This window comes from Arvicanthis niloticus, chromosome 28 (genome assembly GCF_011762505.2).
Source record: "Arvicanthis niloticus isolate mArvNil1 chromosome 28, mArvNil1.pat.X, whole genome shotgun sequence".
Taxonomy (NCBI): domain Eukaryota; kingdom Metazoa; phylum Chordata; class Mammalia; order Rodentia; family Muridae; genus Arvicanthis; species Arvicanthis niloticus.
In genome coordinates this window covers 15,780,939-15,806,794 of record NC_133436.1, presented here as the reverse complement: position 1 = coordinate 15,806,794, position 25,856 = coordinate 15,780,939, and the positions used below count along the sequence as shown (strand labels likewise).

Sequence of the window (25,856 nt, the reverse complement as noted above, 5' to 3'; positions counted from 1 at the left end):
TATGAATCATAATGTAAATATGTGATATTCAGGGTATCTGATTGATATGTGACCCCAGAGGGGTCACAAACCACAGGTTGAGAACCACTGCCCTCGACCCCTGATATAGTAATGTCCTTCTGCTGTTGACTACGGCTGCTCTGTGGATTTGCCCATGGATGAAAAGCCATACAGCATTTGCCCTTCTAGATCTGCATGACATTTTGGTTGTGAAGCCTATATTAAAATACTTGTTTATGGCTGTGGAATGTTACCTTGTGAGTTAGTCCACTCGTCTATTGATGGAAACTTTGGTCACCTCTGTTTCCTGGCCATAGTGAATGGAGCTGCTGTAAGCAGTGTGCTTAGGTTTTTTTGACTAACACATAGGTGTAGAATTACTGAGCCATTTGGCTGTCATATGTATGAGAAATTGAACTGACTTCTCCTTGTGACTTAGGTGTCATGGTAAAATACACTTTCAGAAATACTTGTCCTCAATGCCCTTATCAAAAGCCCCCCGGCTTAGCCCATCCTCACCTGACACACTGCCATTAGAACACTTAGCACTAACTAGCATGTGTTTTGACTCCTCAAGTGAAGCTAACCCTTAATTCTGGTTTTCTGCTTCTCCCTCAGCATCTCCCAGCACATCCCATCTGTATTTGTTGATTAAATAAGTTACCTGTTCTCTTTCAGTATTGGACACGAATGACCGATTTCTGAGAAAAATAACTATTGGGCAGGGAGGCACCGAGAAAGGATATTCCCGGCAGGTAGGTGGCATCATCTTCCCGGAAGTGTTCACCCTTCCCTCACCTTGGTGTACACAGTCTTTGCTTTGTGCTTCTGGTCCCCACCTGCAGTGCTGGTGGCTCTCCCACTCTCTCGGTGTGTGTTTCCAGCTACTCTGATGACCTAGGACTCGGGAGAGTGTCAGGATTGGTCTGGAAGTGACAGTGTCAGGAGACAGGAAGGTTTCCAGTGTCCTCTTCTGTGTGTTTTTGGCTGTGTTTCTGGGTAGACTCATTCGGGAATGTCCTGTAATAAAAGAACTGTATAACAGTGGAAAAGTGAAAGTCTCAGATACATCACTCCAGTTTCATAAACCCAAGGACAAACACCTACTTATTAGGTTTAAATAGTACTGTCAGCTTATTACTCAAAAGCAGACAATGTATGAGGGGTGGGGGTAGTTATGAGCTCTGCCCTCGATCTACTACGTCTATGATGTGGGATAGTGGCACTTAGGAAATATAAATTCATTCCATAATTTTTTAGCCAGGCACAACAGCCCTCTTAATTTTTTTTGTTTTTAAATAGAAACCCCCCTTTTTTTGGAAAGCTTTTAATTTATGGCCTTTACATTAAATTTTTATTAGTGGAAAAAGTTACTTTTATGATAATAGCCATTTCTCATAGCAAATAGGTTTGGGAAACTTCTAATCCACTCTGAGTTACATGGTAAATGCAGAGACATGGCTCGTGGGTAAAAACACTTGCTGTAACAAGCATGAAGGCCATATTTATGTTGGATGGGCATGGTGACCCACTCATGGGTAAAAAACACTTGCTGTAACAAGCATGAAGGCCATATTTACGTTGGATGGGCATGGTGACCCACCTGTCACCCAAGCACTTAGGAAACAAAGATGAGATACTCTGGGCCAGCCAGCTGTACTTGATAAGCTCTGGGTTCAAGTGAGAGGCCCTGCTTCACTGTATAAGGTGGAGCGTGATCAAGGGAGACACTCCTTGTTTAGCCTGACACATATGTACACCACACATACCACACCACACACACACACACACACACACACACACACACACACACTCATGAAAGGAAGCTGAATATGGGCTTGAATCAAGAAGCTCATGTACCTCCCTCCCTGCCCCAGAGTCTAGAACTTTCACACACAAAGAGATTTCATACAAGCAGCATTATCTGTCCTGGAAAACAACAGACTTTCCTGAAAAGTTTAGAGAGGGAATTCAATAAATGAAGAGAACAACCTAGAATATGGAGGAAGGACCTCTGAATTTAGAGGTGAGAGACACCCTAGCTCTCAGACCAATAGAAACCAGCCTTCCTTTGGGATTAGTGATTTGGAGCAACACCTAGATGCTGCTGGATGGTGACCTAACTATGGTACTTATATACCTGGTCACAGCCTGTACATAAATGTAACTCAGCCTTGTGGTTTCTAAGTAGGAGTCCAAGGTTAGGGACAGGGGCACTACCCAACCCATAGGGGACCATTCATATAGTAGTCACAGACTGTGAGTCCGTCATACTGCTTTCCTGACAGTCAAGTGTCACATTTAGAGAAAACCAGCACATTGTGACCCCTTGTTTGATGAGAGCACAGCCTTTTGACATTTGCGTGTTATGCACCCAAGGATAACAGTGGCCCCGGGAATGGCTCCAATGAAGGAGCCAGTGGCAGCTCACCCTCCTTGGTGATGTGGGCACAGAAGCTAGACTTGTGTCCTCACATATATGAGAAAGAGCCTCAAGCTAGCCATCACCTCAAGTCTAAAGCAATATACAGCATGAAAACTGATCAGGCCTGGGAAGAAGAACTCACATACCCAAGGAAACAAAATAAGAGACTGAACAGAGGGTGGATTCTCAAAGGGCGTAAAGAGCTGTAGAGCCCAGTGAGAGTTCACTGGTGCTTCAAGAACTGTGTTAAGATCTTGAAACTTATACCAGGGGTATCAAAAACCTGAGATTGTAGGACTAAGTACACTAGAGAGGGACTTCTCGCCAAGGAAGTCTTTAGAAATGGTTCTCAGAGGAAAACAATATGAAAGTTTGAGAAAAAGAAAGCACATATCTGAAAATGCTGAAGGCCATAGGTTTGATCCCCAAACATTTCCACCTCCGATTACAAAGGTTTTAACAAGGCGTGAAGACACAGGACTATAATGCCGGCACTCAAGAGGCTAAGATAGGATAGGCACAAGTTTGAGGCCAGTGTTGGCTACACAGAGAGATCCTGTCTGAAAAAAAGTCCAAGTAGACTAGGGAGGTGGCTCAGTCAGTAAAGTGCTGTCATTTATTTAAGCCTGAGGTCCTGAGTTGAGGTTCCCAGGACCCATGTAAGGAAAGTCAGGGGTGGTGGTGGCGTGAACCTGTAATCCAGCACTGGGGAGGCAGAGCCAAGGGAATCCTGGAGAACTGCTGTACAGCCAGTGTAGACTACCCATGGGTAAAAAACAATTGAGGAAGACACTGATACCAGCCGCTGGTGTGTGCACATGTGTGTGCATACACAAACACACACAAAGGCAAAAACAACCACCTTTTAGTAGGAGTTTACAAAGCACTGAACACAGTGGGCATCCTATTTTAAAAACTAATAGGAAGGGAACTTCTCAGTCTGAGGAAAGCAGCGTTTTCATTTTAAAAACAAATACAGTCCAGAAAGTGGGGAGGCAAAAGGAAGAAAAAAAAAAAAAGTCATTTCTGCCCGGAAACATCAGGCTGAAATTTCAGAACATGAAGGAATAAAGAAGAAACTCCTAAGTGTTGCCAACGAGAAAAGGTTCTGATTACTCTCACAAGGGAATAAAAAAATTCTCAATCAACAACACCAAATGCCAGGTGGCCTTGGGGAAAGGCATTCAGCATCCTGCAGAAGGATAACAGAAGCTTCGGCAGGAAGACAAAAACAGCAGCAGTGACGTGAAACACGTCAACAGAACTTTAGAGAATAGGGGACAGTCCTCCTGGACCAAGGCAGCCATTGACAGTCACCATAGAGCGAGGCCGATGCTGACAAAAGGCAGAGACTATGCAGGAAACAATAAATCATTTTCCATATGTTTAAACATCAAGATCGAGGCAGAGGCAGGCGGATTTCTGAGTTCGAGGCCAGCCTGGTCTACAGAGTGAGTTCCAGGACAGCCAGGACTATACAGAGAAACCCTGTCTCGAAAAACCAAAATCAAAAAAAAAAAAAAAAAAAACAAAACATCAAGATCTTCAGTATAAAACAGAAACATTAGGACTAGTGGCCATCTGGGACATATGACAGAGATATTATTGTGCTTAATGTAAGGACATTCAACAATTAATACTCAGATACAGCTTGTCCCCTGGCTACCTTATATCATACCACAATGTCCTGTCCCCAAACTCACCTCTCTTTGCCAGCTGAGTCCTGCACCTGAATCCCTTCCTCGTGTTGGTTCTATCCCCTCCTTAAAGCAGAGTTTTGGGTTCTGTATTCTACACTTAGGACAAACATTTGTCACAGTAAGTAGGTGGTGTCGGTAGATTATTGAGCAAATAAAACAAATTACAGTTGACAAATATAAAAATAAAAGCCATTGTAAAATGTTATCTATATCGCTACAAAGTAAGACGGTAGTGGAGCTAGCTATGTGTGGTGCATGCCTATAATCCTGCACTCATGAGGCAGAGGCAGGAGGATCCCCATAGGTTTGAAGACAGCCTAGTATATACATAGTACAAATTTAAATTACTTTGTCAGCTCGCTTATATTTTGTATTGCTCAAAGTACTAAAGGGTTATCTTAGAGTGTTGGTGGCTTGATTTGGCCCTCAGACTCTGTAGATCACCATCCTACATTAATAAAGGTAAAGCTGGATGTCGCTGGCTTTAGTGGCTACATCAGCTCATCTAGATATATCAACCAGCTCACCAGCTTCTGTTAAGGGCATGCTGGCTATTTACAGTGGTTGTCTCTCCTAAATAAATAGGCTGTAGCAAGCATATCTGTGTTCAGATGTGTACTTTTCTGGTATGATTTCGAAGGTAGATTTACAGGGATGTAATTGTAGAGTCAGTGTACAAATGGTGTGGAGTTCTACATTACTATTCAGAAATGTGACGTCTCCACGTTGTGCCTTGTCCTTTGCATTTAAATCTGGGGCTAACTGAGAAACAGCGTAAGCTTCATTTATATGATTGTGAAGTGCTTATTTGCTAAACAACATATACATTCCTTTCCCAAGCACAGTGGTTAGTAAAATATGGAACATTGACCCTCAAATTGCCTCAGTTGCTTAAGTGATCCTTAAATTGACTCAATTTGCATGTGTGTGTGTGTGTGTGTGTGTGTGTGTGTGTGTGTGTGGTGAAGTGTGTGTATGATTAGTGAAAGCTAATCTGAAACTCAGTAAGTAGCCCAAGATGCCCCAAATTCAAGATCCTCCTTGCCTCAACCTCTCAAATGCTGGAATTAGAAGAATCCACCATGATGCTGGCTTATAGTTTTAGAAATAAAACAATTTCAAGTGAAGTACTTGTATACACATAGTAAATTCTACACGTTGCTTACTAGATAATTCATATTGCAAAAAATACCCCCAGGTTCATGTTATGCAGAGAAAACAGTAACATTTTGGTCATTTTTTTTCTTGCAATATTTATAGTGCTATTGGAACATAGAATTATGCAGTGAAAAATCACTTAGGTTTTAGAATGAGCTATATTGAAAATATACTCATTTAGTATAGCTATATTTAACTTTCAGGCAATATTTTTTCAGTAAATCAATGGTTAATACAATCTCAATCAGGAAGGAGCCAGTAAGCTCCTTCCTTCCTTCCTTCATTTCTTCATCTGTCAGTGATGGAAATGGGTAATAAAATGTCTCATAAGGTGATCCCACCAGGGCAGAACCATTCTCTCCTCTCTTTCTCTCTTTCTCTCTTTCTCTCTCTCTCTCTCCCTCTCCCTCTCCCTCTCTCTCCCTCCCTCCCTCCCTCTCTCTCTCTCTCCCTCTCTCTCCCTCTGTCTCCCCTCCCTCCCTCTTTCTCTCTCTCCCCCCCCCCTCTCTGTGTGAACCTGTCTGACTCACACTCCCCGTGGGATTCTGAGAATTTAGCTGGAGCTTAACGAAGTGGCTTTGTGCAGATGCTTCCCTGGTGGCTGGATTTTTGCAAGCTGAAAGAAGTACTCATTCCTTGTCTCCCCTCTTCATTCCCACCGGACTCTGTACAACCTGCTGTTAGAGCCAAGAGGTCAGAGGAAGAAGCCCTGGGAAGTTTTTCAAGAAAGTTAGAGTTCTCTAGCTGTCATTGCCAGATGTGGCTCCACCACATCTTCAGGGAGCAGACGCAGAATGGTTCCTTGCCCTTCCTTACCTGCTAGGCAAAACCTCTGCTGAGATTTAACTCTGAGAAATGGCCTCAAGCACAGGAAGCTACCTATCAGTGGACCCCTCACTCGGTGGTAGAATAGCATGCATAAAATTCTGGGTTTAATTCCTACCTCAACAAAAACAAGGGTGGAGGAGAACAGAACGTGACCTCCCTTACAGACTGGTTACTGTGAACAGAGGTCACTGACTAGTTCATTCAGCATGGACTAAACACCTACTAGGTATTACAGGCTGTTGTCCCTGCTGGGCATCCAGAAGCAATCTTTCTGTGTGGTCCCCATCTTTGTGGCTAGACATTCTAGTGATAAAGATACTCAGAAGACAGATAATGACAGTAACACTTTTGGGGATGGGAGAGAACCAAACCTGGGGCTTCATATATACCAGGTAAGAACTCCACCACTGAGCTGCACCTCTGTCCTTCATTAGTGCTTAGTTGTTGCACTGAAAAAGACTACAGTGGCCTGGTACAACAGATTTCACAGGCTTTACCCCGGTAACTACACGGCAGTAGACAATGTGCGAGATCTAGAGAGGCCACGTGCTGTGCACGCTAGGAAAGCCGTTATGAGTGTGAGCTGGCCCATAGGGGATAGCCCCCAGCTATGACAGCTATGGTTTTTTGTGGCAGTGTTCATCCAGTGACATGCCTCAGCTGACCACAGGATCTGCTTTGCTTGTCACAGGCACAGTTTGACATTGCAGTGGCCAGCGAGATCATGGCCGTGCTGGCCTTGACTGATAGCCTCGCCGACATGAAAGAGCGGCTAGGAAGAATGGTAGTGGCCAGTGACAAAGATGGACAGCCTGTGACAGCTGAGGACTTGGTAAGTATTCCTGGGGGGCCCTGGGGAGCTTGCGGTCCATCAAGAGAATGGAGATCGGGTGTAGAGTGGGGATTCTGGAAAGTTCTGCACTGCCTATTAATTCCTTCACAAGCCTTGCTGCTTCTTAATATCTCCATTTTTTATTAATAGTAGGTCTGGACCTAGCTGAGGCCAGAACACATGAAGCATATTTTATAAGCATTTTATCATTATTTCCTGTCTTGATCCCAGGTTTGCCTTGACCAGCCTTGGATGAGCAGACATGGGCAGATATAACAATCTCAGGGGCGTGGTCAGCTTGGGGATGCCCACCTAGAAACAGGATGGTGGGGGGGGGAGGGACAAAAAAATCAGCCATGGCCCCAGTTCTCCTGTGATTTATGTCTTTTTCTCACCTGTAGGGGGTAACAGGCGCTTTGACAGTTTTGATGAAAGACGCCATCAAGCCAAATCTGATGCAGACCCTGGAAGTAAGTGTTTTCCCTTTTATGTGTTTATTTATTATTTTTTACTGACTTTTTTATGTGTATGTGTGTATGCATATTGGGCGGGGGTGCCACATGTATGTATATGCACACGTGTGGAAGCCAGAAGTCAACCTCTGATACTATTCCTCGGGTGCTGCCAAGCTTGGTTTTTGAGTCGGGCTCTTCTCAGTAGCCTGGAACTCGCTGATAAGGCTAGATGACTGGCCAGCACTAGGTCCACCTGTCTCTGGCTCTCTGGCACTGGGCCTCTCTCTCTCTCTCTCTCTCTCTCTCTCTCTCTCTCTCTCTCTCTCTCTCTCATTTCTGGAGTTCAAACTCAGATCCTTCAGGGCAGGGACCTTACCGGTATCTACCCAACCGTTTTTGGTTTTTTTGTTTTTGGTTTTGTTTTGTTTTATGTTTGTTTATAACATAGCATTTGCCTTCGTTGGACTGACCTTAGATTACAAGGCAGAATGAACATTTCCAGCCAATGAGAGTCTAGGAGAATGTCAGAATAACTTCTTGGTCTTCTGAATGAGTGAATGAATGAATGAATGAATAAATAAATAAATAAATAAATAGTTAAAAGAAAATTTATCAATTCTTAAGTATGACTTACATCTTGGCTTTTTTAAACTGATTAGAATAGGAACATGAAAAATAAATATCTGGGGGCTGGAGGGATGGCTCAGAGGTTAAGAGCACTGACTGCTCTTCCAGAGGTCCTGAGTTCAATTCCCAGCAACCACATGGTGGCTCACAACCATCTGTAATGGGATCTGATACCCTCTTCTGGTATGTCCAAAGATAGCTACAGTGTATACTCATATGCATAAAATAAATAAATCTTTAAAAAATAATAATAAAAAAATAAATATCTGCCTAATACAGCCGTGGGTGGTACTGCCATGTTTACATGACTTTGTCTATTTTAACTTTTTTAAATACTTAATCTATCATGTTAATTATTAATTGTTTGCTTTGTAACTATAAATTATTTTTTTTCGAGTAAAATGCAGTAAATACTAAGCGATGATTTCTAAGGACATATTTTCCGCTCACTTTTGTGGTGACATTGGTTTTGTAATCTTGTATGCAAACACTAAAACTTTGCCTTGGCTTCTTTGAGTCAAGGTGTTTTCACACACACACTTATTACAATCTAGTTTCTATGTTACTGACCATATTCATTTGACATAGCCATTGTCCAGCCCTTTTCTTAGCTACCAGTTTTTAGGATTTGAACCCAAAGAGGTCATTACGGGGAGGGAACATCTGGACTGTGTTTAGCAAAGAGACAAGTATAGGCAGAAAGGTAGCTCGGCAGTTAAGAGCATTTACCGCTCTTGTAGAGGGACTAGGTTTGATTCCCAGCACCCGTGTGATAGCTCCGCCTTCAGGGAATAAGATATCCTCTCTGGCCTCCTCCAGCAAGAAGGCATACGTATGGTACATGTGCATACGTGCAGGCAAAACACTCGGACACATAAAATTGATATTTACAGGGAGAGAATAAGTATGGGGGGAGAGATGTTAACACTGGTGTTTTCAGACACAGATGCCAGGGAGAAAAAAAACCATGTCCGCTCTGGTCATTGTCACTGGATGGAATTTATGATTTTTGCTTAAGCTACAGTGCGAAAGAGGGATGGAGGTGTCCAGAGGGCGAGTATTTGGGGGACCAAGCAGAAAGAGAAGTAGACTATCTATATCCATCCCTGTACTTGGCTGATAGAAGGTCGAGTTTGAGTGGACACTCTGGTGCTTGCCTTTGTGTCCTGTGCTGAGCTATTTACTGCCTCACCTCGGCTTTCCCCCATGTAAAGTGGTGTCAGTCACAGCTAAGCCGACAAGGTACTAATGATGCTTCTCATATTGACTTCCACATAGCCTGGACGTGTGCTGAGGATACCTTTTGGAACATGGGCTCAGAGGTCCCTGCACTCCTAAAAGTCGTACACTGGTTGCGGAGGCAGAAAGCAGACAAATACGTCCACTGCCTTCTCCTTGGTACAATGGCTGAAAAAAGAAAACTCAGAGGAAGCGTGGGCACAGAGCATCCATCTGTCTGTGTGTTCACCTGTGGAAAGGTGTGAGAAAGCCGAGAGAGCAGTGGAAAATACTGCTCCAGGCAAGGAGACCAAGCCCAGAGGGCCCAGGCCTGTGGCTCTCACCCTTTCTAATATAGTTCCTCACATGGGGGAGACTCCAACCATAAAATAACTGCCATTGCTGCTTTATAATTGCAATCGATCCCTGAAAAAGCATTGTTCAACAACCTTAAAGCGTTGGGATCCACAGGTTGAGAACCACTGGCCTAGGATGAAGTAAAAGCTACCAGCCAGTGTGCAGGCCTGTGAAACCTAAGCTGGCACTGACGATGACTGGAAGGCATCCCTGGGCTTGGGGACAAGGCCCAGGCTCCTATTTAACAGATGACTGTAGCCCCAGTTGAACATGGAACAGAATCCTGAAAGTACCAGGCCTACCCCCATCCCAACCCTTCTATACCACCCTCTACCCTCCCCTAACCATAGCCTGAACTCTCTCTCTCTCTCTCTCTGTCTCTCTTCCCCTCTCTCTGACTCTCTCCTGAGCACACAGATGTGCTATAGTATTTTATTTTCAGTCTTAGTAATCCCTGGGTATGGGGATATGGTAGTATGCCCCTGTGATCCCTGTACTTGAGAGACAGAGGCAGGAGGGTTAGAAAATCGAGGTCAGGACATACTGCATAAAGAATTCCCAAGTCAGCCTGAATTCTGTAATGAGAGCCTGTCTCAAAAGAATCATAGTTCACAGAGGTAGCTCAATGGTACAGTGCTTGCCTTGGCCTAGCAAAATAACTAGTAATTAAGCAAATAGACATTACTTGAACCTTTAAGATATCTTCCACTCTACGGGTCTAATTTCATTTAATAAATGGGTTTGTCCTAAGCAACGCTTAGTACTTTCACATTGTGTCTAATTTTCATTTATGGTATTGACTGTTTTAAGATTACTTGAACAGATAATGTATTTTAAGAGCAAAGCATAGAATTTGATTAAGATGTTTGCATGTGTGAAATCCATCTGTTCATTGATTCTGAGATACACATTTGGGATGGGCTTCTGGAATCAGTGACACAGGAGCCTGCATCCACGGACAACCTGAACCATCTCATGTGGGCAGTGTCTTGTTTTGGACACACCTATGTCTAGTGTCACAGCAGAGTATTGGGTACTCCCTGCCTCACTACAGATGGCCATGATGCCAGCAGCTTTCGGTCCTAGCTGTTCCTCAGAAAACTTTGGTAGATTCTGGGATACTGATTGATACCAGGTTCCGCCATAGACTAAGAGGAGCAGGAGTCTGGGAAATGAGGGTATAAGGCCTGGATGTTCCCAGCAAGCCTCATCTAGAGCCAGACTGAGAACCTACTGATGACTTAACACAGGAAAGTAATCCTAAGAGCTCAACATATTCCCGTGGACAAGCCACACACAGCGTTGATGAAGTCACCAAATGCTAGCGCACATTGTCTGGTGCCGCTGTGGCTGCAAGCTACGTGCATTATTCTAAATTAAAGTTTAATAATATTAAAACGTCTTTCAGTTGCTTAGCCACATTTCCACTGTCGCATTTATTTAGGTTTTGGGGAAAGGGGTACTAGCTACATTTTAAGTACCTTGCAGCCGCACATGGCCAGGGGCTACAGTGTCAGACAGTACTGAAGTGTAACACCCTGTTGATGCTCTGGTAACCAACCAAGTAATTGAATAAACTTAGGAACTTTCTGGAAAGGCCATTATGGAGACTATTCATCTGGAGAAGCCAAGAGAGTTCCTATGCTACATTCCCCAAGCACTCTGCGTATGAAACAAAAATCAAGATAAATACACTTATACATAGAGATCGGGGTTTTTTTAGAAAATGTGTTTATCTCGAAGTGCTTTGTTTTATAGCTACATCCACCATTAAATGTGTGTCTTGGTTTGAATGTCTGATAGCACCATTTTCATCATTAATCTACTAGGACTCCAAACTGGGAGTTTCAAAACCAGGACTGCAATCTTAATTAGGTTATTGATCTTCTCCTTGGCTTTGGAGAATATCCCTTGCCTCCCTAGGCCTTGGGTTTCCCGTGTCAGGAAGAAGTCAGCTTTTGCCCTCACGTTATTTGTTCCACGATTTCCAACTAAAGCTCCATTTACAGAGAATTCTAAAGGGCAAGGAGACTCGAATGTAGCCAGTAGGGTTGTGATCACCAGGCTGAAGAGAAGTTGATCAAATGGTCCTGTTCCAGTTAGATGGGTTTCCACATCTGTCAACAGTGTTAATGGTTCTCAGAAACAAGAAACAGGAGGGGGTGTGATGTGTTTATAAAAAGATAAAGAGAAAGGGGGATATATGTTTGCTGATGTGTGGTGTGGTGTGGTGTGGGGGAAGGGGGTGCCTCGGCTGGCCCATGCTGAGGCATCCCTTCCCCTGAGGGAACAGCCACAGGACGGTATAGTATAGAATAGAGTTTATTCAGGGCATAGGGAAGGGAGTTAAGAGAGTAGTAGAGACAGAGAAAGGCAGAGAGAGGGGAAGAGGAGTAGAGAAGTAGAAGCCAGCCATGAGCACGTGGAGAGAGGGGCAGGGGCGAGAGGACAGGGCAAGAGCAGGAAGGCAAGAGCAAGAGAGAGTGGAGCAGGCAAACAAACCCCTTTTATAGTGAGTCAGGCATACCTGGCTGTTGCCAGGTAACTGTGGTACGGAACTTACACAGAATGCTAACAGGGTGTGGGGCAGAGTGTGCCAGCGGCCCTAATATAACCTGTCAGCATTTGTTACTGTAACAACTGCATGAGGTAGACAACATATAAGGAGGAAAGGTTTCTTTTGGCTTACCCTATTGGCATTTTCGGTCTGCATCTGTTGCCCTGTTGGTTTTGGCGTTGAGTCAGATAGCACAGTACCGAGAATCTATCAGAGAATCTGGTCGGAAAATATATCAGAATAAGCTGCTCTCCTCATAGCCAGCATATGAAGATAGTATAAGACCAGGGTCCAGTAGTCCTCTTCGTGGAGATGCCCCATCCCCAAGGACCAAAATCCTCCCATGAGGGCCCATTTCTTAAGACTTTTTACCACCTTCCCTTGGTGCCAAGACTATCGCAGAGAACTTTGGAAGATAGTCAGGATCCAAACTCCAGCATAACAATTTATCCTAAGTTACGTAATTGCCAATTAAAATGTAAAGGCTGGGGAGATGGCTCAGCGAATAAGAACACTGGCCCTGCAAGCATAGAGGCCTGAGTTCGAATCCTCACCGCCCACTTAAAGAGCTAAGTGTAGTCATACACACCTATAACCCCAGCAGTCCTGTGTGGAAGGCAGAGAAGGGAGGATCCTGGATCAGCTAACGAGGTTGTTCTCTGACCTCTACATACAGACTGAGTCCTGCGTGCACCTGTAGTCTCTCTCTCTCTCTCTCTCTCTCTCTCTCTCTCTCTCTCTCTCTCTCTCTCTCTCTCTCTCTCTCTCTCACACACACACACACACACACACACACACACACACACACAGAGTTTAGAAAGTGAAATAAAGACTTAAACCACAAAACGTTTTTGCTGACAGATGAGTGGTGTAGCCTAGCAGATAAGGAAAGCTCTGTGAAATGGAATATTTGCTTTAGATTAAACAGCAACCTGACGGGATTATTTCAGAATCCTGAAGCCCTATGTTTGTTCAGCCACAACCTGTCACCTGTGTCTCCTGGAGAGCAGGCCCCATACTTCCCTGACAGATGGCACCAATGACGGTTACAGTCTGGAGGAGACCAGCCAGCTGCCATCCAGGGACAGAGTCTGTGACTTTGTCCTCTTTACATATCTCCAGGGGCAGCAGCATGCCCCAGCCAGCAGGGTTGGAAGACGATGGAGGCTTCAGGGTCTTTGTAAGATGTTTTTCTCAGAGCATTTGAAAGGTTTGTATAGAGAGAAGAGACTCGTTAATAGATGGTTAGGGAGGTAGGGTGCAGATACTGGTCCGTGCGTGCATGTGGACAAGCATGCATGTCGGCTTTCTCTCTCTCTCTCTCTCTCTCTCTCTCTCTCTCTCTCTCTCTCTCTCTGGAGGACTTGGGAGAAGCACTCAGCTGCGAACTCACACGGTGGCTTTGAGAAGCTGTCTTCCTGCTGTGGTTCAGCTTTCTCATCTTTGAATCATATTCAGCTCATAACCCATGGAAGATCATGGGAACTTCCCATGCTCCTCAGCTGCCCCGCCCCCTGCCCTGCATCGCACTCTGCTCTCACTGTGGCAGCAAAGGGGCAGGCTGTGTTTTCACAGGTGGAGCCGAGCCTTCATCCAAGCAGACCTCCAATAACCTGGCTGGGCTGGGAATAAAGCCGGAATGTTTTCATGAGAAAATTATTTTCAGATAGACCTAAAGTCTATTGTTATCAATAAAGGAAAAAGAAAAACACTCTAAAAATGATTGCATTGACAGGGTTAAAGACTTTTGAAAGCCTAGAATTTTTAATTAGCTCCTAATATTGGTTTTGTTTTATTTGTAACCATGCTGATTGGTTTTATGTCAACTTGACACAGCTAGAGTGATTTTGAAAGTGAGAACTGTACCCCCACCAGATTGGCCTGTGGACAAGCCAGTGGTTGATGTGGGCAGCTCACTGTGGGCAGTAAGTACCCTTTTCAGGCTAGGGGTAAGCAAGCTGAGAAGGCCCGAAGAGCCAGCCAGTAGGCAGCACCCCTCACGACCTCTGCATCAGTTTCTGCTTCCAAGTTCCTGCCCTGACTTTCCTCAGTGACAGAGTATGACCTAAGAGTTGTAAGCTAAAATAAGCCTTTTCCTCTCCAGGTTGCTTTTGGTCATGGTTTTTTTTTTTATCATAGTAATAAAAACCCTAAGTAGCGTAGTAATTAGTAAGACCTGCTCATAAACAAAGTACAGTATACATGTATTAAAATGTCATGAAGAAACCCATTATTTTGCATGCTTTCTTTAAAAAAAAAAATTTAATAGTAAACTTTAGTTGTGTGTGGTGGGCACTTGGCTGTGATCCCAGTGTTTAATAAATAGAACCGGAATATCAAGAGTTCAAAAACATCCTTGGTTATAGAGCGAGTTTGAGGCCACCCCAGGCTATATAACACCCTGCCTACACAACCATAGCAAGCTGTTCTACCATTTGTTCATTCACCCATAGTGGGTCTCTTTTTTTTTCTTTTTCTTTGTTATCTTAACAAATTGCCAGATTTCTAACATGTAAAATAGACCATTTTAAAAAGATTTAATCAGAATTTTTTTTTTTTAACGAGAAAGCAACTTTAGCCTAGAAGTTGAAAACAAACAAAATTAGCCTATGCTTGTCCTTTATATGTAATTGGCCTGCCTGGTTTTCATAATTCATGAGTTATGTTTTTTTTTTTATACTCGGTTCTTTGTAGGTTTGTTTGAGACAAAAATCTCATATAAATCTATACTGACATAGAACTCCTTAAACTTTCCTGTTTTAACTACCCAAATGCCAGGATTGTGGAATTTTTCTCTCCTTCCTTCTCTTCCTCCTCCTCTTCTCTCCAGTCCACTATTCCTCCACCCCTCCCTTTCTGCCTCCCTCCCCCTCCCCTCTTCTCACTATGCAGTCCTGTGTGGACCAGACTGGCCTTGTATTCACAGAGATCTGCCTGCCTCTGCCTCCTGAATGCAGGAAGTTTTTTATTAATATGACTAGTTGTTCATTGGTGGTGGTGGTGGGAAGAACATTGAAGATATTACTTAAGGGTTTGATTCAATTATTTTTTAAATTAATTGTTTATTTTTTTGTATATGAGTACACTGTGGCTGCCTTCATACACACCAGAAAAGGGCATCAGATCCCATTACAGATGGTTATGAGCCACCATGTGGTTGCTGGGAATTGAACTCAGGACCTCTGGAAGAGCAGTCAGTGCTCTTAACTGCTGAGCCATGTCACCAGCCCCTAAATTATTTTTTTAAATATATAATGTAAAGGAAATAAGGTACAAAGCTTACGTTATGATAAACAGGCAACGAACTGTAGCTTCTCAAAATTGTATTCAGAGGTAATTGCATTCTTAGAGATTTTTCTCTTGCCCAGCATTACCTGTAGGCTAATTCTGTCTACAGAGACTTGAGACATACTTGGTGTTTGAGTCAATCAGGGTGTCTTTTGTTTGGGTTTGATTTAAAGGTTTTTGTTCTGTCTTGTCTTTCTGTGTGTGCACATATGTATTCGTGTTTGTGTATGTGTACACAGAGGCCTCAGTTTGTCATTGGGTATCTTCCTCTGTCCATTAACACTTTGATTTTTGGGCAGTCTCCCACTGAACCCATGGCTCACTGGCTCACCGATTGGCTGGAGCAGCTGGCCTACAACTTCCCTGCATCCACCTTTCTTGGCCTCCTCCTTCTCCCTCACTTCTCAGGTGCTAAAGTTACAGACAGGCATTACCATACCATGCTTTTACGGGAGACCCGAGGATACAAACTCAGGTCCTTGTGGTTTCTTGTCACGAACTGACTAAGCCTTCTCCCGAGTCCTGCTTTTATCTTTAGGTTGAGCCCCTGTACCCCAGGCTGGTTTCTAACCCTTCTGTAGCTTCATGTGACTTCAAACTACTAATCCTTATACCTCTACCCCCAAGTGTTGGAATTATAGACATGCTCCATCCTAAATGGCTCACAGTGCTTTTAGATTTCTTGGTGTGCTTTGACTCTACCATAGAGATGCAGAGTGATACCTGGTAAGCTTACACACCCAGCACTCTGTGGCACCTTGTGTGCCCAAGTTAAGTTTGGTCTCCATTCTTCTGTTTCCTTTGGGGCTCTAATTTATTCTTGTTCTTCTGCAGGGAACACCTGTGTTTGTGCATGCTGGTCCCTTTGCCAATATCGCTCATGGCAACTCATCAGTGTTAGCTGATAAAATTGCACTGAAATTGGTCGGCGAAGAAGGGTTTGTGGGTAAGTGTTTTTTTTTTTTTTTTAAGTATTGATTATAAAATATTGATGAAATTGAAAAGATAGTGGCTGGGATCGAGTGTTGACATGAAATCTCGTCCTTTACACTTTTCTTTGTAGACAGTCTCGGTTCTGGAGAACTCTTGGTTTATAACAGCACAATTATATTGTTTTGGTTTTTTTTTTTTTGGTTTTTCGAGACAGGGTTTCTCTGTGTAGCTCTGGCTGTCCTAGAACTCACTCTGTAGACCAGGCTGGCCTCGAACTCAGAAATCCACCTGTCTCTGCCTCCCAAGTGCTGGGATTAAAGGCGTGCACCACCACCGCCCGGTGTCACAATTATATTGTTGAGTGCAGTCAAGCACATAGGCCTTTAAAAAGCTCTAATACCCATCAACTGAATGATCTTGGACATGTTTTTAAGTATACTGAGTCTCAGTTTTCTTATCTGCAAAATGGTGCTAATGAAAGTATTTTAATTAGTCATCCCATGGATGTATATTCAGAACCTGCCACATTCAAAGCTCAGAACCGGGAACCCAGTGGTTAGCAGAACAGGTCTAACACCAGGCCTTGTGGAATCATCTCCTATCAGTGGTATATACACAGGAGGTTATGCTCACTGACTGAGCTATTAGCAGCCATCATAAGACTAACATGAAAATGATTTTTTTTTCTTCCTGGAATCCTGGTGTGTTTTCATGACCCGATAGAAGGAAAGTTTCCAGCCAATCTACTCAGATTGTATTTGGTAGAGTCATACTGTCTGGTGCTGTCAGGAGAGGGCACCTGCTATAGCGTTTGCCCCACGGTTAATAGCCATAATCTTAGGCCATAATGGTAAAGCTCTGAAGAAATGAAAAAAAAACGGAGCAAGGAACTGTGGAAGAGCACTTCATCTGATGCTAAATGGTTTTATCAGATTTTCCTCTGCAGACAGACAGTCCCCATTATCATGTAAATGCCCATAATCAAGTATAACAGTTACTTCCTGCATACTTATGATCAGCCTTGTATCAAAAATCAAGATACTTTTTTTTTTTTTTTTTTTTTTTTTTTTTTTTTTGGTTAAAAAAAAAATCTGCTGGGCAGAAGAACCTAGATCTACACTTTCATGTGGTGACATCCTAGAGTTCATCTGGGGTTATCAAGACTGATTTAAGAATCCCTCGTAGACACAAAGACAGGATCAAAAGAGGATTTATGCACTTCCACCCTTCAAAGACCTGTGTAACGCATCAATCACGTACTTTGCTGGTTAGGCATCGAGTCCACAGGAGTGGCGAGGCACGCTGTCTGAGTGGATTTGCTTAGCTGAGCATGAGTGGCAGCAAGCAGTCTGTAGAGCTAATGGCTGAGGAGGCTGGGGAAAGGCAGATACTGAGGAGATGGGCACTTAAGTGAAAAGCTTCTGGTGTATAGACTGTGGATAAAAAGGCTTCCAGGATAAAGCACTCTGTTTTATGCTGACAGAGCTCCCTGCCTATTATCAAGCAGGTATTTGCAGAGTATGCATCATCATGACAAAATATCTTTAGAGATACATGTTGGTGGTATCTGTAAAGCACATTAATCCTCCTGTGGCCTGGACAAGACATTCGACTCTGGGAGTGTTCTTTGAAGACTTCCTTATTTAGACACTGTGGGTGGATCAGGTGAGGGCCGAGATACTGAGAGGTGGTACTGATCCAGGCTTCCAAGCTGTGCAATGGGAGCCTTCTGTTAGTAGCAGTGAAGCAAGAGCTTTCCTAGGACTCAGTTTCCCCTTTGCTATAAAACTCAATGATATCTAAGGAAAAATTGATTTGTAAAACAGAGGGAACTATGCAAATGTCCCCCATACTACTGCTTATTCCTCTGATCCCTTGTACTCTGAGGGGGGATTCCCATGGTAAGAGTCTCCCATGGGAAAGTCGGAACTCTCTTAAAGTCACGTTGGCTGGCTGTGCCCCAAATTCATTCCTTGTCTGTAAAGTAAGGCTGTGTGTGTGTGTGTGTGTGTGTGTGTGTGTGTGTGTGTGTGTGTACGTGCACACGCACGCGCTCCTGAGAAAGAGACAGGGGAAGATCAAAGGACGAGCTTATGGGATTAGTTCTCTCTCACCACTTTAGTGAGGGTCCTAGAGTTTCAAACTCAAGTTGCTAGGTTGGCTCAGCAAGCACCTTTACCCACTCAGCCACCTCACCAGCCACAATAAGGCCCTTAAGAGGGCTTTCCAAATGGATTTTAAAACATGTTGTATGACGTTGTGCCTGTGGAGTTCTGGCCTGGCACCCACTCATCCTCAGCCAGTCCTCAATGCCTCTCTTCCCCATTACCGACACGTGGCTAAGAAAAGTTAAAGTCCTGTTCTAAATTGAGTTTATTTTGGAGTGCTAACAATTTTCGTTTTAATTATTTATATAGTACACATCACTTAGAGTGGTGGTTCTCAGCCTGTGGGCCATGACCCCTTTGGGGGGGGGGTCAAACTATCCTTTCACAGAGGTTGAATATCAGATATTTACATTCAGTTCATAACGGTAGCAATAGTACGGTTGCAAAGTAGCAACGGGAATAACTTTATGGTTGATGGTCACTACAGCATGAGAAGCTGTATTAAAAGGGTCAAAGCATTTGAAGATTGAGGACCAGTGACTTAGAGTCTGTCGCCATAGCTGCACAGCAAGAGAGTCTAGTCGGTGACTGCACCACTGATGTCTAGAACTCTTGTCTTCGTAGAAGGCATCTGCTTCTAGCTTGTAGACACGGTTTACCCTCTAGTAAATCAGGATGTGGTATAGGAGACAAACCGGTAGAGTCTCAGCAGAGAGTGGGGTGCACTGGGGGAGCCGGGTACTATGTTGATTAACAAGGAACCTGGAGAGAGGCAGGGCCATCTCCTGGATAGAATCTTCTTTGTTTACTGCTATTCAATATCACTTTCAGTTCTGCCCTGACATCCAGACAAGGAATCCTTTTGTCTACCCAGAATAATTATTCCAAGATAATGGAATCAACGGTCCATTTAGCCTTACAACAGGGCGGTGTTTATTTAATTAGCTGCATTTGTCAGATGAGAGCAGAGTGCTTCATGAGAATTTTAGAGAAAGCGTTGCGGCCACTGTAATGGACCCTTTCGGTGAGCCAGCGGTCCCCATGGGAGTCCACTCCACCTCCCGTGTACCACTGAAAGGTAGACTTCTCTTGGACATCAAACACAAGTCGAGGGTTATTTTTACAAAAAGAAAAAGTAAAATAACATTGTCATTCTTTGTTTTTAGTTATCATTATCTCATTTAAAGTATTTTTAAGAATCTCAAAATTGTTGGCAAACCTTAGATTTTTTTTTTCTTTCTTATTTTCACTCCTTCCCCCTCCCCACTCATTTAATTGTCATTGACTCCAATTTTCAGGTAAAGACCCACCTCTCCTTGAAAATGTGGACCTGGAATTGTACATGCTCATAGCCAAGGGCCCTTATAGCTAAAATAGTCACAGCCAGAGGAATACATGGATAGAGTTTGAAGGTCTACTTCCCCTGTCTTTACTTAATTACTGTTAAAATCGACCAGATGTCATGGCATATGCCTGTAGTCTTAGAAGGCCAGCCCACAGTTGTCTCAATGACTCAACCATCCTCTGCCTAAATCAATGAATAAATCAATATAATTGTGATATGATACCATGCCAGTACATCTTAATATGTGCAGTAATTGATTGTGTTTGTATCACCTGCTCCCCCTTCCCCCAATCACTACAATGCCACAAACTATGTCTTAAAAGAAGTCAAATTTGACTTTTGTTTTTAGTGTGGGTTGGCTGAGGACCTACATCTTCTGATGCTTTTCTGGCTGGCAGAGTTATAAGGCAACAAAGGTCACATAAGAGACAGAAAGAGAGTATGGTTGTGTGTACGTGCATATGCATGGGTGTGGGGTATGTGTGTGTGCGTGCATGAGTCTGTATGTGCGTGCATAGGCATGGAGTGTGTATGTGTATGTACGTGCATGAGTGTGAGATGTGTGGCTATATGTGTGTATGGATGGGTGTGGAGTATGTGGGTTTCTATATGTACATGCATGGAGTGTGTGTGTGTGTGTGTGTGTGTGTGTGTACATGGATGTGGTGTGTGTATGTGCATGCATGAATGGGGGATGAATTACATCCATGGATGGCTTTGGGGGGGGCTGCACATGCACTCATGTGTTCTGTGCGCTCTCTCTTTCTCTCTCCTCTCTCTTTGTTTATTTTGTCTCTTGTTTGGGGGGGGGGGCACATGTAAGTAGAGATGGCTTAGGAGTCCAGAAGAGGGCATCAGATCCCATGAGCAACAGGTACCTGTGAGCAGACATGCTATTGGTGCTTGGAACCAACTCAGGTCTTCTACCAGAGCAGCACACCAGAGCTCTTACCCGAGGATCCATTTCTCCATCTCAGGAGAGAGCCATTTGAGACAGGGTCTCCCTTAGTAGCTTTATTTGGCCTAGAACTCACTGTGTAAAGTAGGGTAACAGAGACTCTCTTCGCCCTGCTTCCTCAGTTCTGGGTCACAGGCAACTCCTCATCCCTCTTCTCAAATGCCCACCAGTATTCTATCACAAGGCACCCACCCCGGTGACGTCATTGAATCCCCATCAGCTCTGAACACCAGAGCTTGAGTCAGGCTTCACCCTCTCCTGCCTTATAGTGTCTATTCAAATCCAATGGGAGTGTAGGGAGGAAAAATAATATTCTGACACAGCACTCTCCTACCTTGAAATGTCTTCCTCAATAAATTGCTGAGTCGAGGTGACCTCGGGTACTGCTAACTTTAGGCATCTTTCTTTTGACTTCATCCCTTGTCCTTTAGGATGCTTGTAAATCTTGCCTCTTGAGTTTCAGAGGAATCCACTGAATAGTTGCACTCAGCTACCGGCTTATTTTCGCCATCTGTTTTATTGCAATGAAATGTTAAATACTCCATCATTTAGGTAGAAGAAAGCCAGACCAAACTAAACATTCCTATAATTTCATCCACCCTTTAAAAAAAAAAAAAAAAAGAATCTGAGATCTGAGTTGAAGTAGTGTCCAGCCTCTGAGCTAAGGTTCCCAGAGCTCACCCTGTTGACATAGAAAACTCTGCTCTTGGTCAGGGGCCTCGTTCTGTTATGAAGTTCATTCTTGGGTCTTGAGTAATCCTATACATAATCATGTCAGGGGTAAGAAGTGGATTATTAGCAATCTGGCTGGAGGGGATGTGCAAACCCAAGCAGCCGCTGAGTCCAGGAAATGGATTTTTAGACCATGTGCTTAGTAAAGCCTTGCTGTGGGAGTGTTGGTTCATGGCGTCCCTGGGTGTCTGAGTCCCGGAGCTCCTTGCCAACTCCCGTTCTCTGGCCTCTCTCTGCTGGCCTCTCCCTTCCACACATACTTTCATACCAACAAAGGAATAATACAGACTAGACAGATGGCTTCATAGTTAAAGACAACTGCTGCACACACAGAGGACATGCATGGGTTCAAATCCCAGTACCCACATGGCAGTTCACAACTGTCTGTAACTCCAGTTTCAAGGATCTGATGCCCTCTTCTGGTATCAGTGGGCACCAAACATGTGGCATGTTTCAGGCAAACACTCATACATGTAAAATGTATAATGTATGTATACATGTATGTATACATGGAAAATGCATAAATAAGATTGGAATACTTTGGTTATCTGCTACTTGGGTAAATATTCAGATTAAGCTAACTGATCCCCGAGTTCTAAACAGTCAACTTCACTAAGTCTTTGTTAGTTTGTATTGGGGTTGGGTTTTGTTTTTCGGGACTGGACTTCTCTATGTAGTTCTGGCTGTCCTTGAACTTGTTTATAGATCAGACTAGCCTTGAATTCAGAGATCTGCCTGCTGGGACACACACACACACACACACACACACACACACACACACACACACACACACACACACAGAGCTCTAGCTTCATCAAATCTTAATGTGTTGTTCACATGTGCTTTAGGTTCAAGTGTTGTTTGTTATAAAACAGATAGAGATAGCCTGGAGATAAGATTCCGTGGCAGAGTCTAACATGGCTGGGAGTCTTAGAGTCCATTCCCAGCACTCCGGAAGAAGGCAGAGACGTGAGATGTGATCAAAACCTGTGTGACTTTTTGCTGCTGTAACTTGAATTGTTGACGGTCCAATTCCTTGCAATAGTACTGGGAGGCAGATCCTACCAATGAATGGATCAAAAAGCCTTGGTTTGAATGTTCCTGAGCTCAGAGACAGACCTGATTCTTCTGACGTCACCCCTCCTGTTTTAGCTGTGTCTTGAAGTTGTCTTCTACATGTGTCTTTTTCTACTGTGGGTCTCCCTTCTAACATGTCCCAGGTGAGTCTCACATAAGCAGAACAGATGGTGACAACTTGCTGTTTGACTTCTAGAACGGTCAACCAAAATAAACTGATTTTCTCTAAAAATTACCCCATCACAAACATTACAGAAAAAAGAAACTAAACTCCCCTAGTTGCATCTTTTTTTCTGCTTCTCTAAAGGAAAGTACTCTCCAGGTGTGGAAGAGGTGTCGTTCCCAGGCATGCAATAATAATACTTTTACCACAAGAGATGTACAATAAAGTTTCTGAAACCTACTCTGTTTGCATTAGGTTACAGTAATTTTTTTTGACAGTGCCCCAGACATACCCAGAAATACCAGACATCTCCATTTATTATGTAACTAAAGGTCAAACAATTTAATAGATATTTGTAACCTAATAATTTACTGGCTGTCTGCGGGAATAACATACATCAATTGAAAATAATACTGTATCATTCTTAAATAGCCTCCATCCCTCGTTAAGAAGACACCTGTACTGGTTGAGTACCACTCAGCTTCACCAGCCCCGTGTCTGGCTCTCAGCTCCTGCATACAAGTTCTTCTTTGTTTCTATAGCAACTGTTCTAACTTGAATTCACAATGTACTGGGTGTTGTTTAACAGACACTTCTCTTGAATCAGTGACCTGCATCACAATAGTAGTGCTTGCCATGCCCAAAAAGATACCCAATACCACCTTCTTACCCTCAAAAATGTAAAATATCCTGGGCTGGAAAGAGGGTTCAGTGGTTAAGAGCACTTGCTGCTCTAATAGAAGACCTGGGTTCAGTTCCCAGCACGACCATGTGGCTGCTCACAACTGTCTGTAACTCCAATTCTAAGGGATCTAATGACCTCTTCTAGTTTCTAAGGGTACCAGGCATTCATGTGACACACAGACATATACATGCAGACAAAATTTCTATCCTCATAAAATTTAATAATAATAATTGGGGTTTTCTTCATGTAAAGTATGTCAAGATGAGATGGTACCCTACCTATCATCCCAGCACAAACCAAAGGCAAACTATGGAGACCCTAGCTGGTCTGAGCACAAGAGAGGGAGCAAAAGTATCTCAATGTTCTTTTGAGTTGTTTGTATTTTTTAATTTTATCTATCTATCTATCTATCTATCTATCTATCTATCTATCTATCTATGTATCTATCTATCTATCTATGTGGGGATGGCAGGGGTGGTGCTTATAAATCACACAGGCAGTTTCTGGCATTGATGCATCTTTGCTAAGAGCGACCTGAGTTTGCATTCCATCCTAAAGCCCACCATGTGCCAGGCACTGGACTAGAGCTTTGCGCCTGAGAACTCGCTGGCTTGTGGTAAGAGCCTCTGAAGGAGTTTAGCACCAGCTATGGCTTCCACATGAGAGGACTGAGCCCCAGAGTGAAAGAGTATGTTTCAAGGTGACGAACAGTGATTTGAACCTAGTCCCCGGCCCCTGATCCGAACTCTTGCTTCTGTCTCTTACTGCCCATGAATGTATACTTCGGGTCCACATCATGATTATCTAGCCCTGTGTTTGTGCACAACAGGACTAATGTTTGTTGAATGAAAACCTAATAGTACACACCAGTTATATGAAAGGCTTCTCCAGCAGCAGGGTTGTCTGCAATGCGAGTAGGCTTTTAAATGGTGAACGTAAACATAGCTACCACATGGTTTATTGAGGAAGCAAATAACTAAATTAAACGTAAATAAACGAAGCCTGCTGCAGTAGCTTTTGACTATAAGACCCAGCTACTCAGGAGGCTGGGGCAGAAGAATTATTTGAGTTCAGCAGTTCAAGGCCAGCCTGGGAAATAGACTGAGCTTCTTAAAGACTCCATCTCAGAAAGGAAGGAAGGAAGGAAGGGAGTAAGGAAAGAAGGAAGGAACTGGAGATATAAGCAGTTGATACAGTATTTACTTAACATTAATAACTCCATAGGTAGAACCCTAAGAACCCCATAGAAACTAGATGTCGTGGTATTTGCCTGTGATCACTGACTGGCCTCAGGAGGTGGAGGCTGAAGATCAGAAGTTCAGCATCAGCTTCAGCTACATTGTGGTCCTAGGAAGGCTTGATCTACTTGAGACCCTGTCTCAAATTTTTAGTTGGGAGCTGGAGGGACAGCTCAGTGATTAAGAGCGCTTGATTCTCTTCCAGGGGACCCAAGTTGGGTTCCCAGCCCCAGTGTTCAGTGACTCAAACCTAACTCCAGCTCCACAGGATCCGACACTCTCTTCTGGCCTCTACAGCAGGCATATGTACACACATGGTCTACACTCACAAACACACACAACACACAAATAAAATAAAAATTAGTCTTTTTTTTTTTTTTTAAAGGAATTTTAGAAAGAAAGACGTTTTAAAAGACATTTGGAACCCTAGGAATGTTCAACCTGACCTTGACCAGTTTCTTCATGCCCTACGTAATGCAAATGTGTTTAAAATAAGCTCTGTGGCTCATTCCTGTTTAGATTTATGTATATTCCAAACAGCGTGCTTGGAATATCGTCCTGCTTACCATCATAAACTGTGGAGTTCAAATACAGCCCTTGTCAAAACATCGTGATGCAGAGATTAGTGCTGTGGCAGTTGACATAAAATGACTTTTAAAAGTGGTCCTGAGGTTAAGCTGGAGTTTTGTAACTCGCGATTGCACGGGCCTTCTAAGGGATTCTCTTTAATGTCCGTTGCACAATAGGTTTTCAGATTACGTTACATGCCTGCTATCTTAACCCATCTGGGCCAAGAACGTCTAGCCTCTGGATGCTGGGAACGAGCCAAATTGCCTTTTATAGTTTCAAAAATTGCAATTATGCGAGGTTGTTTTCTACAATTTTTTTTAGCAGTATTTGATGTCATTACAATATAGTACTGTTCCTATACAGGTCGAGTAATAGAATTTGGGACAAGGAATGTCAGGAGACTTGGAATTCCTAAAGGAGTATAATTTAGTGTATCTTGTCAGGGACGACTTTGCATCTTTAGGGAAGGGTGTTCTGGAGGGAAAGCAGACCGCTAGTGCTTTCTGAAAGCTTCAGGCCTCTCACCACCTATAACTATAAATGTTCTCATCATTTCCCTGTTAATGTTTTAGTACAAAGGCTGCTGCAGCAAAATCCACACA

The 25,856-nt window shown here is 43.4% G+C and overlaps 1 protein-coding gene across 1 annotated transcript in view; it reads left to right on the top strand.

Moving 5' to 3' along the window:
* Nucleotides 1-25,856, top strand: part of Mthfd1l (methylenetetrahydrofolate dehydrogenase (NADP+ dependent) 1 like) — a 179,726-nt gene that overhangs the window by 69,849 nt on the left and 84,021 nt on the right. The window contains exons 17-20 of the mRNA XM_076926782.1: nt 679-755; nt 6,803-6,943; nt 7,345-7,413; nt 16,280-16,391. Coding sequence (XP_076782897.1) covers nt 679-755; nt 6,803-6,943; nt 7,345-7,413; nt 16,280-16,391 — 399 coding nt within the window. The remainder of the gene's footprint in view (nt 1-678; nt 756-6,802; nt 6,944-7,344; nt 7,414-16,279; nt 16,392-25,856) is intronic.